The 23,337-nt window shown below is 44.7% G+C and overlaps 1 protein-coding gene across 2 annotated transcripts; it reads left to right on the top strand.

The window, feature by feature from the left end:
• Positions 1-4,588: 4,588 nt before the first annotated feature.
• Positions 4,589-23,105, top strand: LOC140727368 (uncharacterized). Of its 2 annotated transcripts, XM_073044643.1 has the most exons (4): positions 4,589-4,790; positions 7,802-8,167; positions 21,622-21,773; positions 22,694-23,105. In XM_073044643.1, the coding sequence occupies exons 1-4, from the start codon at positions 4,589-4,591 to the stop codon at positions 23,015-23,017; spliced, it is 1,044 nt and encodes a 347-aa protein (XP_072900744.1). In that variant the 3' UTR covers positions 23,018-23,105. The 2 variants fall into 2 exon arrangements, 1 of the variants encoding a protein (XP_072900744.1); XR_012098831.1 differs by lacking the exons at positions 4,589-4,790; positions 21,622-21,773 and having other exon boundaries at positions 8,052-8,167; positions 22,694-22,809.
• Positions 23,106-23,337: the final 232 nt, after the last annotated feature.

The following is a 23,337-nucleotide window of genomic DNA, read 5'->3' as shown; positions in this document are numbered from 1 at the left end:
GAAATTCTGCACCCTTTTTTCTCCAAACATAACTTTGCTCATTGCGGCCAAAAAGTTCATCAGTCCACAGGACTTGTTTACAAAATGCATCAGGCTTGTTTAGATGTTCCTTTGCAAACTTCTGACGCTGAATTTTGTGGTGAGGATGCAGGAAAGGTTTTCTTCTGATGACTCTTCCATGAAGGTCATTTTTGTGCAGGTGTCGCTGCACAGTAGAACAGTGCACCACCACTCCAGACTCTGCTAAATCTTCCTGAGGGTCTTTTGCAGTCAAACGGGTTTTGATTTGCCTTTCCAGCAATCCTACGAGCAGTTTTCTTGGTCTTCCAGACCTCAACTTGATCTCCACCATTCCTGTTAACTGCCATTTCTTAATTACATTATGAACTGAGGAAACGGCTACCTGAAAACACTTTGCTATCTTCTTATAGCCTTCTCCTGCTTTGTGGCATCATTTATTTTAACTTTCAGAGTGCTAGGCAGCTGTTTAGAAGAGTAAACACAAAGTACACTGCAGATGCTGTGGTCAAATCAACACGTACAAACAAGCTGGATGAACTCAGCCTGTTTGTTTAGAGGAGCCCATGGCTGCTGGTTATTGGACAAGGTTTGAGGAGTCAGGGTATTTATAAAGCTTTGAAATTTGCATCACCTGGCCTTTCCTAATGATGACTGTGAACAAGCCATTGGCCTAACAAGCTAATTAAGGTCTGAGATCTTGGTAAATGTTATCTGAGAGCTCAAATCTCTTGGGGTGCCCAAACTTTTGAATGGTGCTCCTTTCCTTTTTTTCACTCTAAAATTGTACAAAACAAAAATTATACACTAATCTTGCTTAAAATGTTGAAAAGAATGTTTCATCTTTAACTTTATGACTTTTGGAGATCAGTTCATCTTCTACTCACTTAACTATTCCCAGTAACAGAAATTTTGACCGGGGTGCCCAAACTTTTGCCTGCCACTGTATATTCTAATCCTCTTCAAATGAATGCTAACATTGCATTTGTCTTCCTCACCCACACTCAACCTGCAAATTAGGGAATCCTGCACAAGACTCCAGTCTCTTTGCACCTCAGTTTTTTTGTATTTTCTCTCCAATTAGAAAATAGTCAATCCTTTCATTTCTTATACCAAAGTGCATGACCATACACTTCCCAACACTGTATTCCATTTGTCATTTATTTGCCCATTCTCCTAATCTGTCTAAGTCTGTCTGTAGTCTCTCTACTTCCTTAAAGTTACATACCCCTCTACCTATCTTCATATCTTCTTCAAAATTTGCCAACAAAATCATCAATTCCATCATCCAAATCATTGATATATAACATAAAAAGAATTAGTCACGACACAGACCCCCATGGAACTTCTCTAGTCACCAGCAGCCAGCCAATAAAAGTTTCCTTTATTCTTACACTTTGCCTCCTGCCAAAAAGCCTCTGCTTTATCCATGCTAGAATCTTTCATGTAATACCATGGATTTGTAGCTTGTTAAGCAGCCTCATGTGCGGCACCTTGTCGAAGGCACAATCCAAACACACAGCATCAATCGGTTCTCCTTTGTCTATCCTGCTTGTTATTTCTTCAAAGAATTCCAGCAGATTGTCAGGCACGATTTTCCCTTGAGGAAACCATGCTGACTATGGCCTATTTTATCACATGCCTCCAAATAACCTGAGACCTCATCCTTAACAATCGACTCCCAACATTTTCCCATCCACTGAGGCCAGATTAACTAAGACTTACATTGGTTTGACTTTCCAAAATACATCACTTGACACTCTAGATAAGTTGAAATCCTTTTGCCACTTTCCTAAATAATCAAGATCCTGCTGTAATATTTGATAACCCTCTTCGCTATCAATAATATTTTCTAATTTTGTTATTCATGAACTTGCTGATCAAATCTAATGAATCTCCATCCAAATCATTCATATAAATGCAGCTTGTGAATGGAACGAGGAGTGGGAGAGTGTTGAAGGTAGTTGCCTGTCACATTACGCCTCTTCTCAAGTCCCTCAGCCAGACTCCAATCTCATCACTCCTCCTCCATTTTGTACTGACCATCTCCCCTCTTCACTCTCAGTCGAGGTGCGGGGTTTCAACCGAAACATCATTAGAAGAGCGAGGGGAGATCTCACGGAAAGCTATTGAATATTGAAAGGCCTAGGTAGAGTGGATGTGGAGAGGTGTGTCCTACAGTGGCAGAGTCTAGAATGAAAGGATACAACCTCAGAATACAGGGACATCTCTTTAGAACGTCAATAAGAGGTGGTGAATCTGTGGAATTCATTGCCACCGATGGTTGTGGAGGCCAAGTCATTGGATATAATGAAAGTGGAGGTTGATAAGTTCCTGATTAGTAAGATTTTCAAATATTACAGAGAGAAGGCAAGAGAATGGGGTTGAGAGGGATAATAAATCAGCCATGATGGAATGGTGGAGCAGACTTGTCGGGCTGAATGGCCTAATTTTGCTCCTATATTTTATGGTCTATTTCCATGTCCCCCTACGGATGCTGCTCGATAGACTGTGTTCCTCCAACAGGTCACTAGCTCTTCCTCCAGCCGCTGCACTGCCCGGTATCGTTCACTGGTTCAGCTGGCCCTGTTGCCGCGTCTGGGGAGACTCATAGCCTGCCAGACGCACAGTGATACAGCAGCTCGTACTGCTGCCTCGCAGAGCAGTGACTCAGGATCAGTCCTGATCTTGTGTGTTCTCCACCTGGAGTTTGCACGTTCTCTCTGTCTCCCCGGGTGACCATAAGCGTAGGCCGGGAAGGAGGAATGGGGCTAGTTCCTCTGTTGTTGTTTTGTTGCTTGCTATGTTCCACTTAGTTATGTTCTGTGCTCTTCTGCTGAACCTTGTGGGCATGCTGTGCTGAGGTGACCAGAATGTGTGGCGACATTTGTGGGCTGCCCCCAACCACAAAGTTGTGTGTGCAGGTTGTTAATGCAAGCGATGCATGTTTCAATGTACAGTATTTCTGAGGAATAACTCACAAATCTGAAGTTGGATGTTGCCGGGATTGGAGGACTTTAGTTATGGGAGAGCTTGCTGGAGTGGATGAGGTTGTGGGATGACCTAATAGAAGTATATTCAAGAGGCAAAGATCGCCATCATCTTTTCCCCATAGTAGGGGTATCAAAAACAAGAAGGCATAGGATTAAGGTGAGGGGGGGGGGGAGGTGGAGGTTCAGAGGGGAGTAACAGAAAAGCTTTTCACGCAGGGATAACTGGGCCGGCAAGGTAACGTAGTCAGAGTGCCAGCGGCCCGGGTTCAGTTCCGCTGCTGACCATAAGGAGTTTCTATACTCCCCCTGTGACTGCAAGAGTTTCCTCTGGGTGCTCCAGTTTCCTTCCACGTGGGGTTGTAGTTTAATTGGTCACCTGTGTAATTGGGCAGCAGGAGTTTGTTGGGCCAGAGAGGCCTGTTACCATAAGACACAGGAGCAGAATTAGGCCATTTGGCCCATCGAGTCTGCTCCACCATTCAGTCATGGCTGATCCTTTTTCTCCCCTCCACAGCCCCACTTCTCGGCCTTCAATCAAGAACCTATCGAGCTCTGCCTTAAACACACTCAACGACTTGAACTCTGCAGCTGCCTGTGGTTATAAATTTCACAAATTCACCACCCTCTGGCACCTCCATTTTAAATGGACACCCCTCTATCCTGAGGTTGTGCCTTCTTGTCCTAGACTCCCCACCATGGGAACGTCCTTTCCACATCTACTCTGTCTAGGCCTTTCAATATTCAAAACGTTTCAATGAGATCCCCATCCTTCTAAATTCCAATGAGTACAGACCCAGAGCTATCAAATGTTCCTCATATGATAACCCTTTAGTTCCTGGAAGCATCCTTGCGAACCTCCTCTGAACCCTCTCCAATGCCAGCACATCTTTCCTTAGATGAGGAGCCCAAAACTGTTCACAGTACTCAAGGTGAGGCCTCACCAGTGCCTTATAAAGCCTCAGCATCACATCCCTGCTCTCAAGGCCTCTTGAATCTGTGCTGTATCTCTATAAATATCTGGAATGTGTTGCCAGTTGAGGTAGTGGTGGCAGGTACAATCTCATTTCAATGGCAGGCCATTGAATAGCCAAGGTATAGAAGGCTGCAGACCTGCAAGGTGTAGTTACGGACAATGGGCATGGTGTGCCAATGGGGCTGTTCCTATCCTGAGTGACTCTGAGCTCTAAAACTACTTAAAATGTCTCAGTACATCACTGTGGAATATTATAAGCTTTTTCACATCTGCGCACTCTGAGCTCTAACGTAATAAGGCCAATATGGTGCTGCTGACCAGAGGATGTATTATATCACAGGGTATAAATTTGCAGCTTTGGAAGGTCTGGTGAGGCAAACAGTGATGATATCCACACACCATGCACTGACATCAGAAGAGCTCTTAGCCATTCTGACAAGCAGGTGCTCTGTGGAGGCAATGTTGGGTCTTGGGTTCTGCTCTGGGTCACTGTTGCCCTTGGTGACATGTTCTAGTGTCGTGACGTCACAATGCGGCTTCTTGGGCCTACATTGTTATGGACACCCCAGCATCCTCCCCTGCTCATTTCTCTCACCTCCTGACCATGTGCGATGACAGCGAAAAGATTTGCCGGGATAATGTGAAGCTCACCGCTGAGAACAAAGCTTTAAAGCACCAGCTTACAGTCCTCAAAGAAATTGAAGAACTGCGTAGTCTCAAGTGCTCCCATTCTGCACCTGAACACGGACAGAAGCCAAACAGTTCCCCAACTTCTGGTCTCTCCACCACAGGTTCAGCAGAACGAGGTAATTCACACTGTTGGGCTTTTGGCTGCCATTTGGACTTCCCTTGGGATTTTTACTTTGCAAAGTACTTCAGGTTATTCCATAGGCAAAAAGGAAATGTGGGGGTGGGGGGGGGGGGGGGGGGGGTGGCAGGGTTCAGATCTGAAATAAATTTGTCCCCAAGATGAATGACACAACTGCGGCACAACTTCTTAATTTTCATATTAGGATTTGGATTCTACAAGTGAGTTAAATCATTTTTGAACTTTAATTCTCTTTCCTGTCTTCGTGTTTTTTTTGACCAGCAAAGTGACGACACTTAATGCTAAGGGAATTGTCCTTGGGTTTTCCACATGCCCTGTCAAGCCACAGTTACTCAGACTAATTCGTTAGTTGTGGTTTCTGATTATTTGATACTCACTTTGTTTCTATTTCATTCACTTACCCACTAAGAGTTTCTCTGTGTTAACTTACATTTATCTATCTACCTTTTCATCTGCTGCAGGACTTTTAAGGGACTTGCCTGCTGCACCAAATTCCCATGTCTGCAATCTGTTGAAGTTTCATTCTGGGTATTGGTGTAACCTCACATGCTTCCTTCTGGAGTTGTTGGAGAACATTACACTGTGCACTAAGGGGATTATCCTCCCCCATACCGGAGGAAATGTGGCCACTTTTCAGTGACTCAGGACCAACCAGTCTTCAATTTGGTGACACAAGTGAGACCGCAGTTGCTGGAGATTTGTATCAACACAGACAGCACGCTGGAAGGAATCGGTGGGCCAGGCAGCATCTATGGAGGGAACTGAACATCCAGTGTTTTGGCCTGAAACGGTGACTGTTACTTTCCCTCCCCAGAAGCTGCCCGGCCCACTGAGTTCCTGGGGTGCTTCCTGCTTCTTCAAAGCAGTTATAGGTTGCTGTCAAGGCCCAGACTTTAGTACCCATCCCTTCCTGCCCTTGAGCCGGCTGGTGGCATGGTGGCATCAGTGCCGGACTTCGGAGCGAAGGATCCTGAGTTCGAATCCAGCCGGCTCCCTTGCGCGCTTTCCATCCGCGCTGGGTTGAGCGTCGAGCTAGCAACTCGGTCTTGTAAGAATAAGAAAGCCTGCTAAAAAACGCTGTCACGACGGCGTACTGATGACTCCACTCGGAGTTAAAGGCTTTCTTCTTCTTCTTCCTGCCCTTGAATCTGCAATGATGTGAGCTCTGGTGAAAATACTTCCACAGTGCTTCCTGGGACCTTTAACACAAGAGATTCTGCAGATGCAGAAAATCCAGCATAACACGCACAAGATGCTGGAGGAGCTCAGCGGGTCAGGCAGCATCTAAGGCAGGGGTGCCCATGACTTCTTTTGTGCCTAGTTATGCCCTTCGCTCTCCGTCAAGCGTTGCAGAACCACCTTCCTGGCTGTTGGCTCTCACTGTGGAGCTCGTCCATCCAGGCCACTGGAGCTTGCCTCGCGCGCTAGGGCAGGCATGTCCTTATCTCACCAGGGTCTGAGGCCCGCCAGCTACCCTCACCGGGTTTAGCCTGCCTATCCTGCTGACACAGGCAAACAGGGTCCACAGGTGAGAGCCGAGTGTCTGGTGGGGAACCAAAGGAGAGCGAGCTGCCCCAGGTGGACACAACAAGCCCCTTCACCAGAGGGTCTAACCTCCCAGGACAGCCCGTGCACCCCATTACAAATAAATGGACTAAAAAATGATTGTGTGGTATGAAAATATATAGAGGTGCGGTCTCTGAACGTGTTGTGATCCCTTGGCAGTGATACTTGTAGCAGAATTTCCATTGCAGTTTCCTCTCACGAGCTGAGCTCTGTGGTAATACATGTTAACACCCTGTCTCCTTAAACAACACGTCAGTAAAATGACAAGTTACCGTTCTAAGGTGTCTGATGGTGATATCAGTGCCCCTGCTGGAGACTAATCTGATCTCTATCAGGCCTGGATGGGTTACAGTGAGAGGTTGGGCAAGCTAGGACCTTCTTGGAGTATAGGAGAATGAGGGATGGTGTTATCGAGATGTATGAAATCACTAAGGGCACTGGTAGGGTGAATGCACAGATTTTTCCCCAGAACTAGAGGGCATAGGTTTAAGGTGAAAGGGAAGGGATTTAATAAGAAGCTGAGGGGCAATGTTTTCACCCAGAATGTGGTCAGTATGTGGAACGAGCTACTAGAGGAAGTGGCTGAGGCAGCTATAAAAACAACATTCAAAATGCCCCTGGATGCTACAGGGATAGAAAAGGTTTAGAGAGAGACGGGTCAAACGTGGGCATATGGGACTATCTTAGTATTGACCAGATGGCCCAAAGGGCCTGTTTCTGTGCTGTATGACTCAAAGCACACCATACAATAGAGGATTTACACCATTCCTTGTGACCACGCAAGGAGGACTTTTCAGCCCACCGCATCTATGTAGAGCAATCTCTTTTGTTCTTTTGAAAGGCCTGGATAGAGTGGACATGGGGAGGCTGTTTCCTATAAGTGGAGGTGTCTAGGACCGGAGAGCACAGCCTCAGAAAAGAGGAATGTCCAGAGATGAGGAGGAGGAATTTCTTTAGCCAGAGGATGAAGAATCTGTGTGGAATTCATTGCCACAGACAGCTGTGGAGACCATTTGGGTATATTCAGTTCTTGATTAGTAAGGGCTTCAAAGATTATGGGAAGAAGGCAGGAGAATGGGGACGAGCAGGAAAATAAACCAGCCCTGATGAAATGGTGGAACAGACTCGAAAGGCCGAATGGCCTAATTCTGCTTCTATGTCTTATGGTCTTCCTATGTAATCTTCCTGTAACCCCCTCTCATTTCCATGAACTCCCCTCCACCCCACCCTCCATCAGACGACAATTTCAGTGGCCATTTAATTGAACAGCCTGCATGTCTTTGGGACGTGGGAGGAAATTGGGAAATGGGAACACCTAAGTGTCACAAGGAGAGCATGCAAGTTCGATACAAAAGGATGGGATTCAGGGTTGAAGCTGGGAGCTGATAACCTCTCCCCATGTTTATGACTCATGTTGCATAGGTGCCCCATTGAGCCATTCAGCAGAGCAGTCCAGCCCCCGTGATAACCGGCAGCTAAGTCCAACCCTGGAGATTTTTCTCAGACTTTCACTGTCCGATGACTCCCCCACAGAGGGCTACAAATCTACCCTCGGCCGACCAGAGCCAGCTAAAGTCCTCAGTTACTGTCGCACGGCTGAGCTGTTCGAAAGCAGTCATCCCAACGTCTCCTGTGTCCCCTACCGTGAAACTATGAATAGCCAGCTCTCCGACTCCAAGGCCCAACCCACGATCGAGAAGCTCCTGCTCTCAGAAACAGAAACATCTGACAAATCTACAAAGCTGATGCTTGAGGAAGGAAACAAGACACAAGTGTTTTACATGAACGGTAAGTCTTTGTATGGCTAGCTTTGAGCATGAACTACTACTTCAGTTGAAGATTAGTTAACCAGTCAATTCTCTAGAGGGGGTGTATTGCTTTATTAATGTCACATGTACATACAGGACCAGCAGGTTGAATTTGAAGGCAGATTACAAGGTTATTGGCAGGATCCTGGCAGTGTGGAGGAACAGATAGATTGTGTGTTCTGGGTCTATAGATCCCTCAAAGTTGATAGGGTGGTTAAGAAGGTGGAGGGAATGTTGGCCGCCTTTAGTTGGGGGATTGATTTCAAGAGCCACGAGGTAATTTTGCGCTTCTATAAAACCATGGTTAGACCACACTTGGAACGTTATGTTCATTTCTGGTCACCTCATTATAGGAAAGAGATGGAAGCTTTAGAGAGGGTGCAGAGGAGATTCACCAAGATGTTGCCTGCATTAGAGAGCATGAGGATAGGTCGAGCAACCAAGAGCATTTCTCTAGACTGGAGGAGGATGAAAGGTGACTTGATAGAGATGTACAAGATGATAGCAGGCATAGATAGAATGGAGAGCCAGGGACTTTTTCACATGGTGGAAATGACTCATGTCAGGGTACATAATTTTAAGACAATCGGAGGAATTGGATGAGGGATGTCAGAGGTGAGTTGCTTACATAGGAAGTGCATCGAATGCCCTGCCATGGGTAGTGGTAGAGGCAGATACACTGGGGGCATTTAAGAAACTCTAAGATAGGCATGTGGATGATAGGAAAATGGAGGGCTATGTAGGAGGGGAAATTGATGTTGGAGTAGGTTAAAAGGTCAGCATAATGTTGTGGGCCAAAGGGCCTGTACTGTGTTGTAGTGTTCTATGCAGTGAAAAGCTTTGTTTTTGTGCCATCCATACGATCACCCCATGCATAAGAACATCGAGGTAATACAATAAACAGAATGCAGAATATAGTGTTGCAGAAAGCGTGTATTGTAGAGACAAACGAAGTGCAAGGGCCACAGTAAGGCAGATAGAGATATCAAATTTACTTCTAGCATATGAGAGGACAATTTGAGAGTCTGATAGAAAGGGGATAGAAGCTGCCCTCGAGACTGTTGGTACACGCCTTCATGTTTTTGTCAAAGTAAAGTCAGTGTTACCATCTAACATTCATAAAAAGACAATCCTGTCCAACATTTGTTCAAGGTTATCACAGTTGTATATTGCAGAACTCCTAATAGGGCATTTGTACAGCAGGTGAGTTCAGTGGCCATACCTGGCTCTGATCTGATTTGGAACTCCTCAATCTTGTACATTGTCAAAAACCTTTCTATTGGGTTGGAGGTTAGATCTTTATTTGAGGTTATTTTCACGCCACCCTACACACGTCTGTGTTTCTCTGTCCTGTCAACAATTAACATTAACAGCATTAAAATGTACTTGGGCATAGATGAATGCAGCCCAGTGGGACCAGCTTACATGGGTGTCCTGCTCAGCATGGACCAGTTGGGCCAAAGGGCCTGTTTCTTGCTGTATGTCTCTGCAACTCCATCAGGGTTTGTACATGCCCCATGAAAGGTTTCTGGGAGGCCATGGGAAGACCCGTAAGTCTCTGTAGACTGAGAGATCTGGATAGCTGTCCGTGATAATTTGTGCAACACCGATGTTCCCTGTGAAACCCACTTTCTTTGTGTGCTCTAACAATTGTACGGGGGAAGATACACGGTGGAGTGAGAATACTTGTTCTTAGCCTGGCACCTCACACTCGCATTCCACCTTCTGAAAAATTCAACTCATCAAGATTTTGTTCCCTGTATCTAACACCAAATCCCATTCACTCATATCCTTTGACCTGAACTGACATTACCACAAACTTAAATTTCTTACCTGTGCATGAAAATCCATCAAAACCTTCGCATCTCCTCCCCTGTAATCTCTTCCTGCCGAACAGTCCCTAGTGGTCTCTGCATTGGGTTACCAGTTTCCACACTTCTCATTGCCTCAGTAAATCAGACAGCAAGACCCCATCCACCCTAGGCATTAGAAATAGGAGCAGAATTAGGCCATTTCCACTCTGCCATTCCATCATGGACGATTTTTTTCCTCTCAACCCCATTCTCCTGCCTTCTGTCTGTAACCTTTGACACCCAGACTAAACAAAACACTATCAACCTCCTCTTTACGTATCCCCAATGACTTGGCCTCCACAGCCATCTGCGGACATGAATTCTAGAGATTCACTACTCTCTGGCTAAAGAAATTCCTCCTCAACTCTGGTCCAAATGGACATCCCTCTATTCTGAGGCTGAGCCAGAGCATGTTAAAAGGCATTCACTCCCATTGAGCAGAAGATAGAAAAGCTTGAAAACACTCCAATGCTTCTGTCCTGCCGCTCTACGACTATCAAGAGGTCCTCTAGTACAGCAAATGGATTCCTGATCTCACAATCTACCTTGTCATGACATTGCACCTTATTATCTTCCTGCAGTGCACTTCCTCTGGAACTGCAACATTCCTCTTAGTGGTCAGTTCATTAGGTACACCTTCTCGTTAATGCAAATATCTAATCAGCCAATCATGTGGCAGCAACTCAATACATAAAAGCACATAGATGTGGTCAAGAGGTTCAGTTGCTGTTCAGACTAAACATCAGAATGTGGAAGAACTGTGATCAAAAGTGTCTTTGGCCATGGAATGATTGTTTGTGTGAAAGAAATTTACAGAGAATGATGAAAAAAAGCAACAAAAAAAAATCCAGTGAGCGGCAGTTTTGTGGGCGAAAACTCCTTGTTAATGAGAGAGTTCAGAGGAGAATGAACAGGTTGCTTCAAGCTGACAGGAAGGCAACAATAACTCAAATAACCATGTGTTACAACAGCGGTGTGCAGAAGAGCATCTCTGAACACACAACACATTGAAACTTGAAGTGGATGGGTTACAGCAGCAGAAGACCATGAACATACACTCAGGAGGTACCTAATAAAGTGACCACTGAGTGTATATTCTGTTATCGTTTTTCCCTTGTACCACCTCTACACTGTTATAATGAATCGATCTGCTTGGATGGTATGTATGACAAGTTTTCCATGATACTTTGGGACATGAGACAATAATATATCGGTTTATCAAATGCTACAAACAGCAGACCGGCAGCGTCCATGGAAAGAGAAAATGGAGTTAATGTGTTCAGGTCACAGACTTTTCATCAGAATTGGGAAAGAGAGGTAGATTTAGATGGAAAAAAAATCCCACAATATTAAAGAAGCACCTGGACAAACACTTCAATTGCCAAGATACAGATGGTGGTAGACCGAATTCGGTAAATGGAACAAGTACTGCTAACTAACCTCGTCAGCCTTGATGTGATGGGCCAAAGGTCCTGTTTTTGCATTGTATAGATTTATGGCTATGGATGTGAAATAATAAACATAAGGGATTCTGCAGATCCTGGAAATTTTGAGCAACACACACAAAATGCTAGAGAAACTCAGCAAGTCAGGCAGCATCTTTGGAGGGACCTCTCTCCCCGTCCTTCTTATTCTAGCTTCTGCTCCCTTCCCTTCCAGTCCTGATGAAGGGTCTCACACCTCCATGGATGCTGCCTAACTTGCTGAGTTCCTCCAGCATTTTATGTACAAATAGGAAATACCTCTGACAAGTTAAGGCCAGGGTCGCTGTGTTAGTGGGGACAGATGGAAAATGACAATGAAGTGCGACGTGTGCTAATAGTGGAGGGAAAATGTCTTTATTGGAAAAATGACCAATCATGAAACAGACAGAGCACCACGGTAGTGTAGCAGTTAGCGCTAAGCTATTCCAGCTCAAAGCGTCGGCATACAGAGTTCAATCTCGGCATCCTCTGTACAGAATCTCTATACAGAGGAACGTTTGGCTTTTCCTCGCTGGATCCCGTTTCCTTGCACAGTTCAGAGACGTACTGAGGTCAGTTAACTGATCATTGTAAACTTGTCCATGGTTGGGTTAGGGTTAAAAACTGAGGTTATCGGGGGTTGTTGGGTGACGTGGCTCAAAGGGTCGGAAGGGTCTACTCCACACTGAATAATAAATAGAATTGTGAAGCAGGAGTTAGAGCTATGGGGAGTGACAGATATAAAGGAAAAAGTCATCCTGACCTTCTACCCCTTAGAGTTACAGAGCACTACATCACAGAAACAGACCCTTCGGTCCACCTAGCGCATGCTGAACTATTACCCTGCCTGGTCCCATCAATCTGCACCCTGACCTTAACTCTCTATAGCCCTCCCATCGATGTACTCGTCCCAATTTCCTTTAAGTGTTGAAATTGAATCCATATCTAGCACTTCCACTGGCAGCTCATTCCACACTCTCATCACTGTCTGAGTGAAGAAAAACCCCCTCATGTTCCCCTTAAACATTTCACCTTGGATTAGATTCTTCAGAATTTACACATCATCAGGGGCAGGAAGGCGTGCCTGTCAGTGAATTAGATAACAGGGATCTGAGAGGAGCCTCAGTCCCTGCTCTTGTCTGAAGGATTTGAAATTCTTGCAGCCCTTGGTACATGAGTGGGCAACTTGGATGGACAAGAAGGCTGGAGAGAGGGAAGGACAGTAAGATGCTGTAGCTGGGGGAGGTGATCAGTGTCCACTGCAGCCAGGAGCATGAGACCTGAAGGCTGTACTGCCTACAGCACCAACAGCAGGGAGTGGCCTGGGTGGCTTAGATGTATTTAAAGTGGAGGTTGATAGGGTCTTAATTAGTAAGGGGTCTAAGGTCACAGGGAGAAGGCAGGAGATGGGGTCGAGAGGGGCAATAAATAAGCCTTGATGGAATGGTAGAGTAGACTCAATGGGCCAAATGGCCTAATTCTGCTCTGATGTTTTATGATCTTATGGATGGTGGGGAAAACCTTTTCTCCATCCTAGGTGACCTGGCCCCTTGCTTCTAGACTTCTCATTCAATGGAAACATCTGTTTTTATTTTTGAGATACAGCACAGTAACAGGTCTTTCCAACCTAATGAGCCACCCTGTTGCACCCATGTGACCAATTAATCTACTCACCCGTAGGTCTTTGGAATGTGGAAGGAAACCAAAGCCCCCGGAGGAAGTTCATGCAGTCGCAGGGAGAACGTACAAACTCCTTATAGACAGCGGTGGGAATTGAACCGGGGTCGATGGTGTTGTAATAGCCTTACGCCAACTGCTATACTATTTGTCACCCACTCAATTTGTCTATCTAGTTGCATCCAGTGTGTTAAGCTCTTTAACTATTCTGGAAGCTCTGAAGTTTTGAAGAGGTCTCTTTTTGAGCATTTGAACTCTAGAGGTACCAACCCAATCTGTTCTCATCTCATGCATCAATCCTTAGAACTTGTCCAATGAACCTCTACTTGCTCCCCTCTCGGGCAAGTAGATCCAGACCTGGAGAGAGTGACCACCATTGCCTTGTCCTTTCCCCCCAGATGATTTACATCTTCTTGTAACCCCAGGCGACCTTGTTCCCTGTACGTCACACCAGCAAGTTTTTGTGCCACCTAAAGACGTCCTAATCATACCACGTACATTTGTGGGAATAATGGGGGTTGACTGCCAGTGACTAATGGTCTTCAGTAGGGGTTGGTATTGGGACCACTTCTTTTCGCATTATTTGTCAACAATTTGGAATTGTTGGCTTTGTGGCCAAGTTTGCGGATGATACAAAAATAGGTGGAGGGCAGGTCATGTTGAGGAAGCAGGAAATCTGCAGAAGGACGTAGACAGATCTGGACAATGGGCAAATAAGTGGCAGATGGAATACAATGAAGGGAAGTGCATGGTCATGCACTTTAGTAGAAGGAATAAAGGCACAGATTATTTTCTAAACTTGGAGAAATGTCAAAAATTAGAGGTGCAAAGGGAATTGGGAGTCTATAGACAGGATTCCCTAAAGGTTAACTTGCAGATTGAGTCAGTGATAAGGAAGGCATTTGCAATGTTAGCATTCACTGTGAGAGAACTAGAATTTAAGAGCAAGGATATGGTGCTGCGGCACTGGTTAGACTGTACCTGGAGTATTGTGAGCAAATTTGGCTCCCTTATCTAAAAAGGGATAAGCTGGCACTGGAGAAAGTCTAGAGGAGATTCACTAGAATGATTCCAAGAACAAAAGGGTTAACGTATGAGAAGCATTTGATAGCTCTGGGCCTATATTCACTGGAGTTTAGAAAAATGACAGAGGATCTCATTGAAACCTACCAAGTATTGAAAGGCCTAGATAGAATGGGCATAGAGAAGTTTGCTGTAGTGGGTGAGTCTAGGATTAAAAGGCACAGCCTGAGAATAGAGGGACATCCATAATAATGGACTCCAACATCTTCCCAAACACTGAAATCAGGCTAAATGGCCTATAATTTCCTTTCTTCTGCCTATCTTCCTTCTTAAAGAGCAACGTGACATTTGCAAGTTTCCATTTCTTAAGAATTATTCCAGAATCTAGAGACTCTTGAAAGATCATTACTAATGCCTCCACAGTCTCTTCAGCCATCTCTTTCAGAACCCTAGGGTGTAGTCCAGGTGGCATATCTACTTTCAGACCTTTCAGCTTCCCACGTATCTTCTCCTTAGTAACAGCAACTTCTGGCCCCGGCATACTGCTAGTAGCTTCCATAGTGAAGACTAATGCAAGATACTTCTTAAGATCTTCAGCTATTTCTTTGTCCCCCAAAACGACCTGTCCAGCGTGATTTTCCAGTGGCCTGATATCCACTTTCACCTCTCTTTTACTCTTTATATACCTGAAAAATTTTTGGTATTCCTTTTATATTATTGGCTAGTTCATCTTAATATTTCATCTGTTCTCTCCTTATGGCTTTTTTTGGTTGTCTTCTGTTGGTCTTTAAAAGCTTCCCAATCCTCTAATTTACCACTAATTTTTCTAACACCATATGCCCGCTCTTTTGCGTTTATGCTGTCTTTGACCGCCGTTGTCAGTCATGGTTGCCTCTAGAATACTTCTTCATCTTTGGGATGAAGAATTGCCTCCAGGAACTCCAGTCATTGCTGTTCTATCGTCATCCCTGCTAATGTCTCTTTCCAATCAATTTTGGCAGCTCCTCTCTCATGCCTCTGTCATTCCATTTTCTCCAAAGTAAAAATGATACATCTGACTTCATCTTCTCGTTCTCAAACTGCACTGCAAATTCCATTGTATTATGATCACAGCCTCCTAAGGGTTCCTTTACCTTAAGCTTCCTAATCACTCCCTCTCCTGGGATCTAGCACCAACCCAATTTTGCCAATCTATCTGCTCATTGAAATCCCCCATGTCCTTTGTAACATTGTCCTTATTCTATCTCGCATTGTAATTTATATCTCACATCCTGGCTACTGTTTGGAGGCATCAGGGTCTTTTTACCCTTGCAGTTTCTTTTCTTTACCCACAAGTATTTTATATCTTCCAATCCTATGTCACCTCTTCCTAAGGAGTTGATTTCATTTGTTACCAATAGAGCTCCCTGCCTGTCCTTTCGATACAATGCGTATCCTTGGCTGTTAAGCTGCCAACTGTGATTCCTTTCAGCCACGATTCAGTGATGCCTGCAACATTTTACCTGTTAATCTCTAACTGCGCTACAAGATCATCTACCTTATTCTGTATACTGCATGCACTCAAATGTAACAGCTTCAGTTCTGTATTCATTACCCTACTCGATTTTTCTCCCCCATGTTTAATTCAACTCATCATATTGACTGAATTTTGACCTGTCATCTGCCTGTCCTTCCTCACAGTTTCACCTATTTGTATACCAAATGTCCCATCCTCAGCTCTATCACTTTGGTTCCCATCGCCCTGCCAAACTAGTTTAAACCCTCCCCAACCAACAGCTGTAGTAAACCTGCCTGCAAGGGTATTGGTTCCCGCTTTAGTCCAGGGGAACCAATCCTTTTTGAAGATCACACCTTTCACCAGAAGAGATCCCAATGATCCAGAAATCTGAAACCCTGTCCCCTGCACCATTTCCTCAGCCACATATTCATCCATATTATCATCTTATTCCTGCCCTAACATGTGGTACTGGGAGTAGTCCAGAGATTATCTTGAGGGTTCTTCTCTTCAATCTTTTCACTAACTCACTGCACAGGACCTCCTCCCCTTTCTACATCTGCCATTGGTGCCAATGTGCACCACAGCACCTGGCTGCTCACCTTCCCTCTTGAGAATCTTCTGCTGCCGCTCTGAGACACCTTAGACCCTAGCACCCAGGAGGCAACACACCATCCTAGCATCTCTTTCATGGCCACAGAATCTCCTGTCTGTCCCCTTAACTACTGAGTGTCCTATCACTATCGTTCTACCTGAATCATCCTTCCCTGCTGAGCCTTGGAGCCAACCACAGTGTAACCAGCCCGGATGGGTCATTTCACCCACCCCCAGCAGTATCCAAAGAGGTATATTTGTTGCTGAGGGGGATGGCTGCAGGGGAGCCCTGCACTGACTGCTTATTCCCCTCACTTCTCCTGGTGGTCACCCGTCTACTATGTGTGACCTCCTCAGTAAGAGTCTCATGTCCTGGATCTGCCTCCGGCATGATCCTAAGAGCTTCCAGCTCCTGCTCCGTCCGTTTCCTTGACCTGGTCAGTGAGGAGCTGAAGTTGGGTACTCCCTGCAGATGGAGTCCTCAGGGAGACAGCCAGGTAACATGAAATCCCACCTCTCACAGGAGAGGATTACACTGCCTTAACTACACTCGTTATGCTTCTAAAACTTCTCAACCTTAAGTTCTAGCCTGCACCTGTTCTTTCTGAACCCCATCGAGCCCAAGCCTGCAAAAAGTTGCGAAAGTCCCTGAGCACTTTTTAAACCTCACGCTGCCTCACCAATGAATGGCTTCTTGTGAGGATTGCAAGCTACCAAAAAGTTCCGAAAATCCCTGAGCTCTTTTTAAACCTCACACTGCCTCATCAAGGCACAATCTCTTGCGAAGATTACAGCACTGAACCAGCCATTCAGCCCACGTTGGTTTTCTGATCTTTTAACCCACACTAAGATCAATCGAATGCTTCTCCCACATAGCCCTCCACCTTTCTATCATCCATGTGCCTGTCTAAGAGTCTCTTAAATGTCTCTAGTGCTCTTCTGAAATAAAGGCATGGCATTAACCATGTCTTCCAGAACCCTATCTGGGACTAATGAAGATAATAAATTCTCTGCCGGAGCCACAGCAGAGAGACACAGAAAGGTGGAAATTAAAGTTTCAGGTTGAGGTTTAGAGAGAACTAGAATATAAAAAGCAAGGATGTAATGCTGAGTAACGATACAAAATGTGGGAGGAATTCAGCTGTTCAGGCAACATCTATGGAAAGGGATACATTTATTTGTTTATTTCTTTTCATCAATGCTGACTGAGCTGCCAAGTTCCTCCAGCATTTTGTATGTGTTACTCTGGATTTCCGGCATCGGCAGATTATCTTGTGTTCATGTAATGTTGAGGCTTTATAAGGCACTGGTCAGACCGCACTTGGAGTATTGTGAGCAGTTATAGACCCCTTATCTAGGAAAGGATGTGCAGGCATTAGAGAGAGACCAAAGGAAGTTCATGACAATGATCCCAGGGAATGAAAGGGTTAACTTAGAGGTGTGTTTGATAGCTCTGGGCCTGTACTCATTGTTTAGGAGAACGAGAGGAGAATCTCATTGAAACCTATTGAATATTGAAAGGCCTACAAAGAGCAGACATGGAGAGAATGTTTTCCTATAGAGGTCAAGGGCCAGAGGGCACAGCCTCAGAATATAAGGTCATCCCTTCAGAACAAAGGAGGAATTTCTTCAACCAGTGGACGGTGAATTTGTGGACTTCATTGCTGTAGACGGCTGTGCAGGCCAAGTCATTGGGTATATATAAAGTGGAAGTTAATAGTTTATTGAATATTAAGAAAGTCAAAAGAAGGAGAATTGAGATAAGAGGGAACCAAGTCAGAGAGGCAGATCAGGATGGGCCAAATGGCCTAATTCTGCTTCTATAATCTTATGGTTTTGTGTTTTAAGGTCTAGGAGCAAGTTCGGAGTTTGGCTGAAAGGGACCAAGAGTTTGGTTAGGAGAGGAAGTATGGAGTAAGCTTGTAAGAAACATAAAAGTTGATGTTAACAGCTGCTCTGAGTGTGCACAAGGAGTATTTCTGTGAAGATAAACGTAGAACCTAGCAGCGAGGAAGATATGGTTGTGCAAACTAAGCACATACTTTGGTTTTGACTTTGTGGAAGTTGACACAAATAACTTGCCAGAAATGCTTGGGAATATAGGACATAGAATATTACAGCACAGTACAGGCACATTGGCACAGGATATTCTGCCATCCTTTTAACCTACTCTGAGATCTCCACCACCATCCTGGCACATCCACGCTCCGTGTAATGTACATACCCAGATGAGGTAGGAGTTCGACTGGTAGACTGAGGAGGGGTGTTAGGTGATGGGCAGGTTGTGCCCAGTAATAGGAGAGGAAGGGATGAAATTGTGGGTCTGTGGAGACAAGAAAAAGATAAAAGACTGAATGGTTGCTGGAGTCTCTTAAATGCCCCTAATGTATCTGCCTCTATCACCACCCCCAGCAAGGTGTTCCATGCACTCACGATTCTCTGGGTTAAAAAAAACCTACCTCCAACATCTCCCTATACTTTCCTCGAATCACTTTAAAATTATGCCCCTTGTATTAACCATTTTTTGCCCTGTCTCTGGTGGTCCATTTGCTCTATTTCTCTTATCATCTTGTATACCTCTATCAAGTCACCTCCCATCTTCCTTCGCTCCACTGAGAAAAGCCCTAGTTTGCTCATCCTATTCTCAAAAGACATGCCCTCTAATCCTGGTCAATCTCCTCTGCACCCTCTCTAAAGCTTCTAAGGCCTTCCTATAATGAGGGGACCAGAACTGAACACAAAACTCTGTGTGGTCTAACTAGGGTTTTATAGAGCTGCAACATTACCTTGCTGCTCTCAAACTCAATCCCTTGTCTAATGAAAGCCAACACACCATACACCTTCTTAACAACCGTATCAATTTGTGTGGCTACTTTGTGGTATCTGTGGATATGGAGCCCAAGATCCCTCTGTTCCTCCACACTGACATAAATCCTGGCATTAACCTCATATTCTGCCTTCAAATTCAATTTTCCAAAGTGAATCACTTCACACTTTTAAGAATCCAATGAAAAGGAAGAACTAAAAGAAACAAGTCTTCATTAAAAACTGCGTGACATTAAAGAATAATAAATCCCCAGTATTTCATAATTACTAAAAGAGGTAGCCATGAAGGTATTGAAACTTCCTATCCTCCAACATTCTACACATTTTGGAACAGATTGGATTCTATTAAAAAGGCTGTTGTACGAACATATCCTTTATAAAGAGTTAGATAAAGTCAACATGAGTTCTGAAGAAGAACACTATAGATTCTGCAGATGCTGATCATCTGGAGTAACACACACAAAATGCTGGAGGAACTCAGCAGATCAGGCAGCACCTATGGAGAGTAATAAGGAGTCAGCATTTTGGGCTGAGATCCTTCATAAAGAACTGGGTTTGACAAAATTAGTGGAGATCCTTTAGAGGAAAAAGTGTGTAGAATAGATAAGAAATAACTATTGGTGCATTTGAATTTTCAGAGGACTTTTGATGAGGAACGTGTGCAAAGTTCAGAGGACTGAGTATAAGGTATTGGCCAGAACTGAACATTTATTAACAAACTGGAAAGAGAGAGAGGAATAAATGCATTTTTCTTGGGTGGCAGCTGCTGTTGAGTAGGGAAATGCAAGGATCAGTGATCAGGCCCCAGTTCACAGTGATTTGGTCGAGGAGGCTGAATGTCAAGTTTTAAAATTTGTCAACAGCACAAAACTAGTTTGGATTGTGAGTTGCGAGAGAGAGGCAGAAAAGGCTGTAAGAAATGCAGCAAGGCGGTGTGGTGAACTACATATACCTGTCTGGCTCCTCCCACAGACCCCTGTATAAAAGCCGATACCTCGCTTCCTACGTCTGGTGCATCAGGCGGTGTGTTTTTTAAATGGTGAAGGCGAGAGGTTGGTAAACAGAGTCAAAGGATCATACAGCACAGAAGCAGGTCCTTCAGACTAACCAGTCAACACTGACCAAGATGTCCATCTGACCCGGTCCTATATCTCCGTATCCCTCTACACCTCTCCTGGGGATATACCCATCCAAGTTCCTTTTAAATGTTGTAATGTATTTGCCTCAACCACATCCACTGGCAGCTCATTCCATATAGTGACCACCCTCTGGGATAAAAAAGAATGCCCCTGACGTTCCTAAAGACTCATTCTCTTCTCACCTTAGGCCTCTGTGCTCTAGTTCTTGCTGTTTCTAGGTGTACAACACGTCCTGGGTGTTCTGTATGTTCCTGTCATTGAAACAAAGCATGCATACGCAATTAGCAGTTAAGAAAGCACAGAATACGTTAGTCTTCATTGCAAAAAGCTTTAAGTTCAGGAGCAATTACATTTTGCTATGATTATATTAGGCCTTACTGTGGGTTTGCACTTGCTATAGAGGGAATACAACAAATGTTCACTGGATTGAACCCTGGGAAGGCAGCAAGAGATTGAATTGACTCCTGTGTTCTGCAAAGAATGAAAGGCCACCTCAATGAATTACACAAAACTTTGATGGAGCTTGATAGACGGTTTGCAGAAAGCTTGTTTTCCCTGGTTGGGGGTCTTGAAAAAAGGGCTACTGTCTCAAGATGCATGGAAAAACAATTAGGACTGAGATGCAGAGAATGGTGAACCTGTGGAATTTTAGAGTTATAGAGACATACAGCATGGAACAGGCCCTTCGGCCTAACTTGTCCATGCTGTCAAGACACACATCTAAACTAGTCCCATTTGCTCACATTTGGCCAATTTCCCTCTAAACCTTTCCAGCCCATGTATCTTTCCATGTGTCCTTTAAACATTGTTGTTGTCCCTTCCTGCTGTATTCTGGCAGCTTGTTCCTTCTAGGTGAAAAGCTTATCCCTCAGGTACCCTGTTAAATCTTTCCCCTCTCCCCCTAAATCTGGTTTCTGATGCACTTTCTCTGTGGGGGCAGAAAACTACTGTGTGCATTCATAATCCATGTCCCCCTTCAGTGACCCATGCACTAAGGGATAAAGTGGTTAGGAAAGGCACGTGAACATGCAGAGAATGGAGGGGTGCAGACCGAGTGGATTCGGTGTCGAGAGCTCAATTAGTTTGGCACAATGTTTTGAGCCAAGGGTCTGTTCCTGTGCTGTAACGGTCTACCATATATTCTGCATTTGATGGGCTATGTTCTATACATGGTCAGTGCAAGGAAATGGTGGTGAGGATAAGCCGTGACCTTATCGAATGGCACAGCAGCCAGGAGGAGCCAAATGGCCCACTCCTGCATTGGAGCTTCACTGTCGTGTCTCCACCTACTTCATTAATATGGCTGTGTCCTCTGAAGGCCATCCCTCCATTGAATCCGCACTTACAGCAGGCGACTCTTGCAGAGGTGAACTCCTTCTCAGGCCAGGAGAGGAACGGTCGAATGATCGGGGAGATAGCATTCCAGCTGGATCGGAGGATCCTGATGCACGTCTTCCCAGAGCTAACCAGGCTGTATGGATACACGGTATCCAACATTCCATCGAAAATCAAACAGGTACTTCCGCCTGTCCACCTTTACACGTCATGTCTCACAGAGAAAGTTTGATCTGATTAAAGAAATTAGAACTTGGGTTGTACATTCCAAGAATACTTTAGTGGAATTGTAACATTGTAATAGGATGAATATCTTACAAGGATGTTACATGGATATTGCTGGTACTTCAGAACCCAAGTTATAGGGAAAAGTGGAATAGATTAGAATGTTATTCCCTGGAGAGTAGGAGAATGAGGGAAGATTTGACAGAGGAATACAGAATTATGAGGGGTATTAGAGTCACCACGGTAACACGTGCTATCACAGCTCAGGGTGTTGAAGTTCGGGGTTCAATTCCGGTATGTTCTGTAAGAAAGTCTGTACAAAGTGTGTGTGTGTTAAGTGGCCATTGTAAAATTGCCCTGTGATTTGTCTAGAGTTAAATCGGTGGGCAGTGAGATTCAATGGGTCAGAACGGACTGTTCTGTACATAAACAGATACGATTAATGGAAGCAAGCTTTCCCACTGAGGTTGGGTGAAACTAGAACTAGAGGTCGTGGGTTAAGGGTGAAAGGTGAAATATTTACGGGGATCCTGAGGGGAACAACTTCACTCAGAGGGTGGGGAGAGTGTGGAACGCACTGCCGGTGGAAGAGGTGGATGCGGGTTCGATTTCAGCATTTAAGAGAAGGTTGGATAGGTACACGGATGGGATGGGTATGGAAGGCTGTGGTGCAGGTGGGGGTTAATGGGTTTGGACAGAAGAACAGTTTGGCATGGACTGGATGGGTTGAATGGCCTGTTTCTCTGCTGTAGTGTTCTATGACTGTGTGATTCTAAAGACCTGCTTGTGCCCACTGATGTACTGACTCACTGGGGGTCATTTGCACGTAAGTTAAGAGAGAGGATAGCACATTAATTCCGTGTGTATTCCTCACAGACTGCTATTAACCCCCTCGATGGAACAATGAACCAGGCGAAGTGGAAGGAAATGATACAGCGTTACACAGCTCTATTAGCAAAACTGGAAAAGCTCAGCTACAAACCAGGCATCCACGCAGGCTTCAGTGAATTCTTGGTGAACACCTATGGAATTCTCAAGCAACGTCCCAACACCTACTCCAACAACACATGCAACCCTGTGGTCCTACGCAGGCTGTTCATTGATATGGTGCCTGCCAAGTTCCTCCAGGATGCCCTAATCCTGCTCAATTGTCTATGCCAGCTATCCCACAATGACAAGAAACCTCTGCTTGCATGGTGACCACCACAGCAGCTAATGCTATTGATAAGATTAAATTAAAACTTGTATTGTGATTATGTTATTTTAAAATATATATCTATTGAAATAATGTCCCATTTTACTCTTTTGTATGTGTGCTTAGCACTTGAAGTGTAGAAGTTATAAATAAATCTATGCATTTAGAAAGAAACGTTTTTGCCAAATCTGAGGGGGTATGATTCAATAGCTTTTAACGTGCATTCAGTCCAAATTGACCCAAGAGCCTTTACATTTGTATCTTTGTGTTTCGTAGCCATTTTGGAGACAAATTACATAGAACATGGAAAACGAAACAGGACAGA

Source organism: Hemitrygon akajei, chromosome 5, assembly GCF_048418815.1.
Source record: "Hemitrygon akajei chromosome 5, sHemAka1.3, whole genome shotgun sequence".
Classification (NCBI taxonomy): domain Eukaryota; kingdom Metazoa; phylum Chordata; class Chondrichthyes; order Myliobatiformes; family Dasyatidae; genus Hemitrygon; species Hemitrygon akajei.
The sequence above is the reverse complement of the archived record's forward strand: the minus strand, read 5'-3'. Positions and strand labels throughout refer to the sequence as shown.

Coding starts and splice junctions, on each gene's coding strand:
- LOC140727368 (XM_073044643.1), top strand. CDS start 4,589: ATGTGCGATGACAGCGAAAAGATTTGCCGGGATAATGTGAAGCTCACC. Junction 4,791..7,801: donor CACAGGTTCAGCAGAACGAG/GTAATTCACACT, acceptor CATGTTGCATAG/GTGCCCCATTGAGCCATTCA. Junction 8,168..21,621: donor ACAAGTGTTTTACATGAACG/GTAAGTCTTTGT, acceptor CGACTCTTGCAG/AGGTGAACTCCTTCTCAGGC.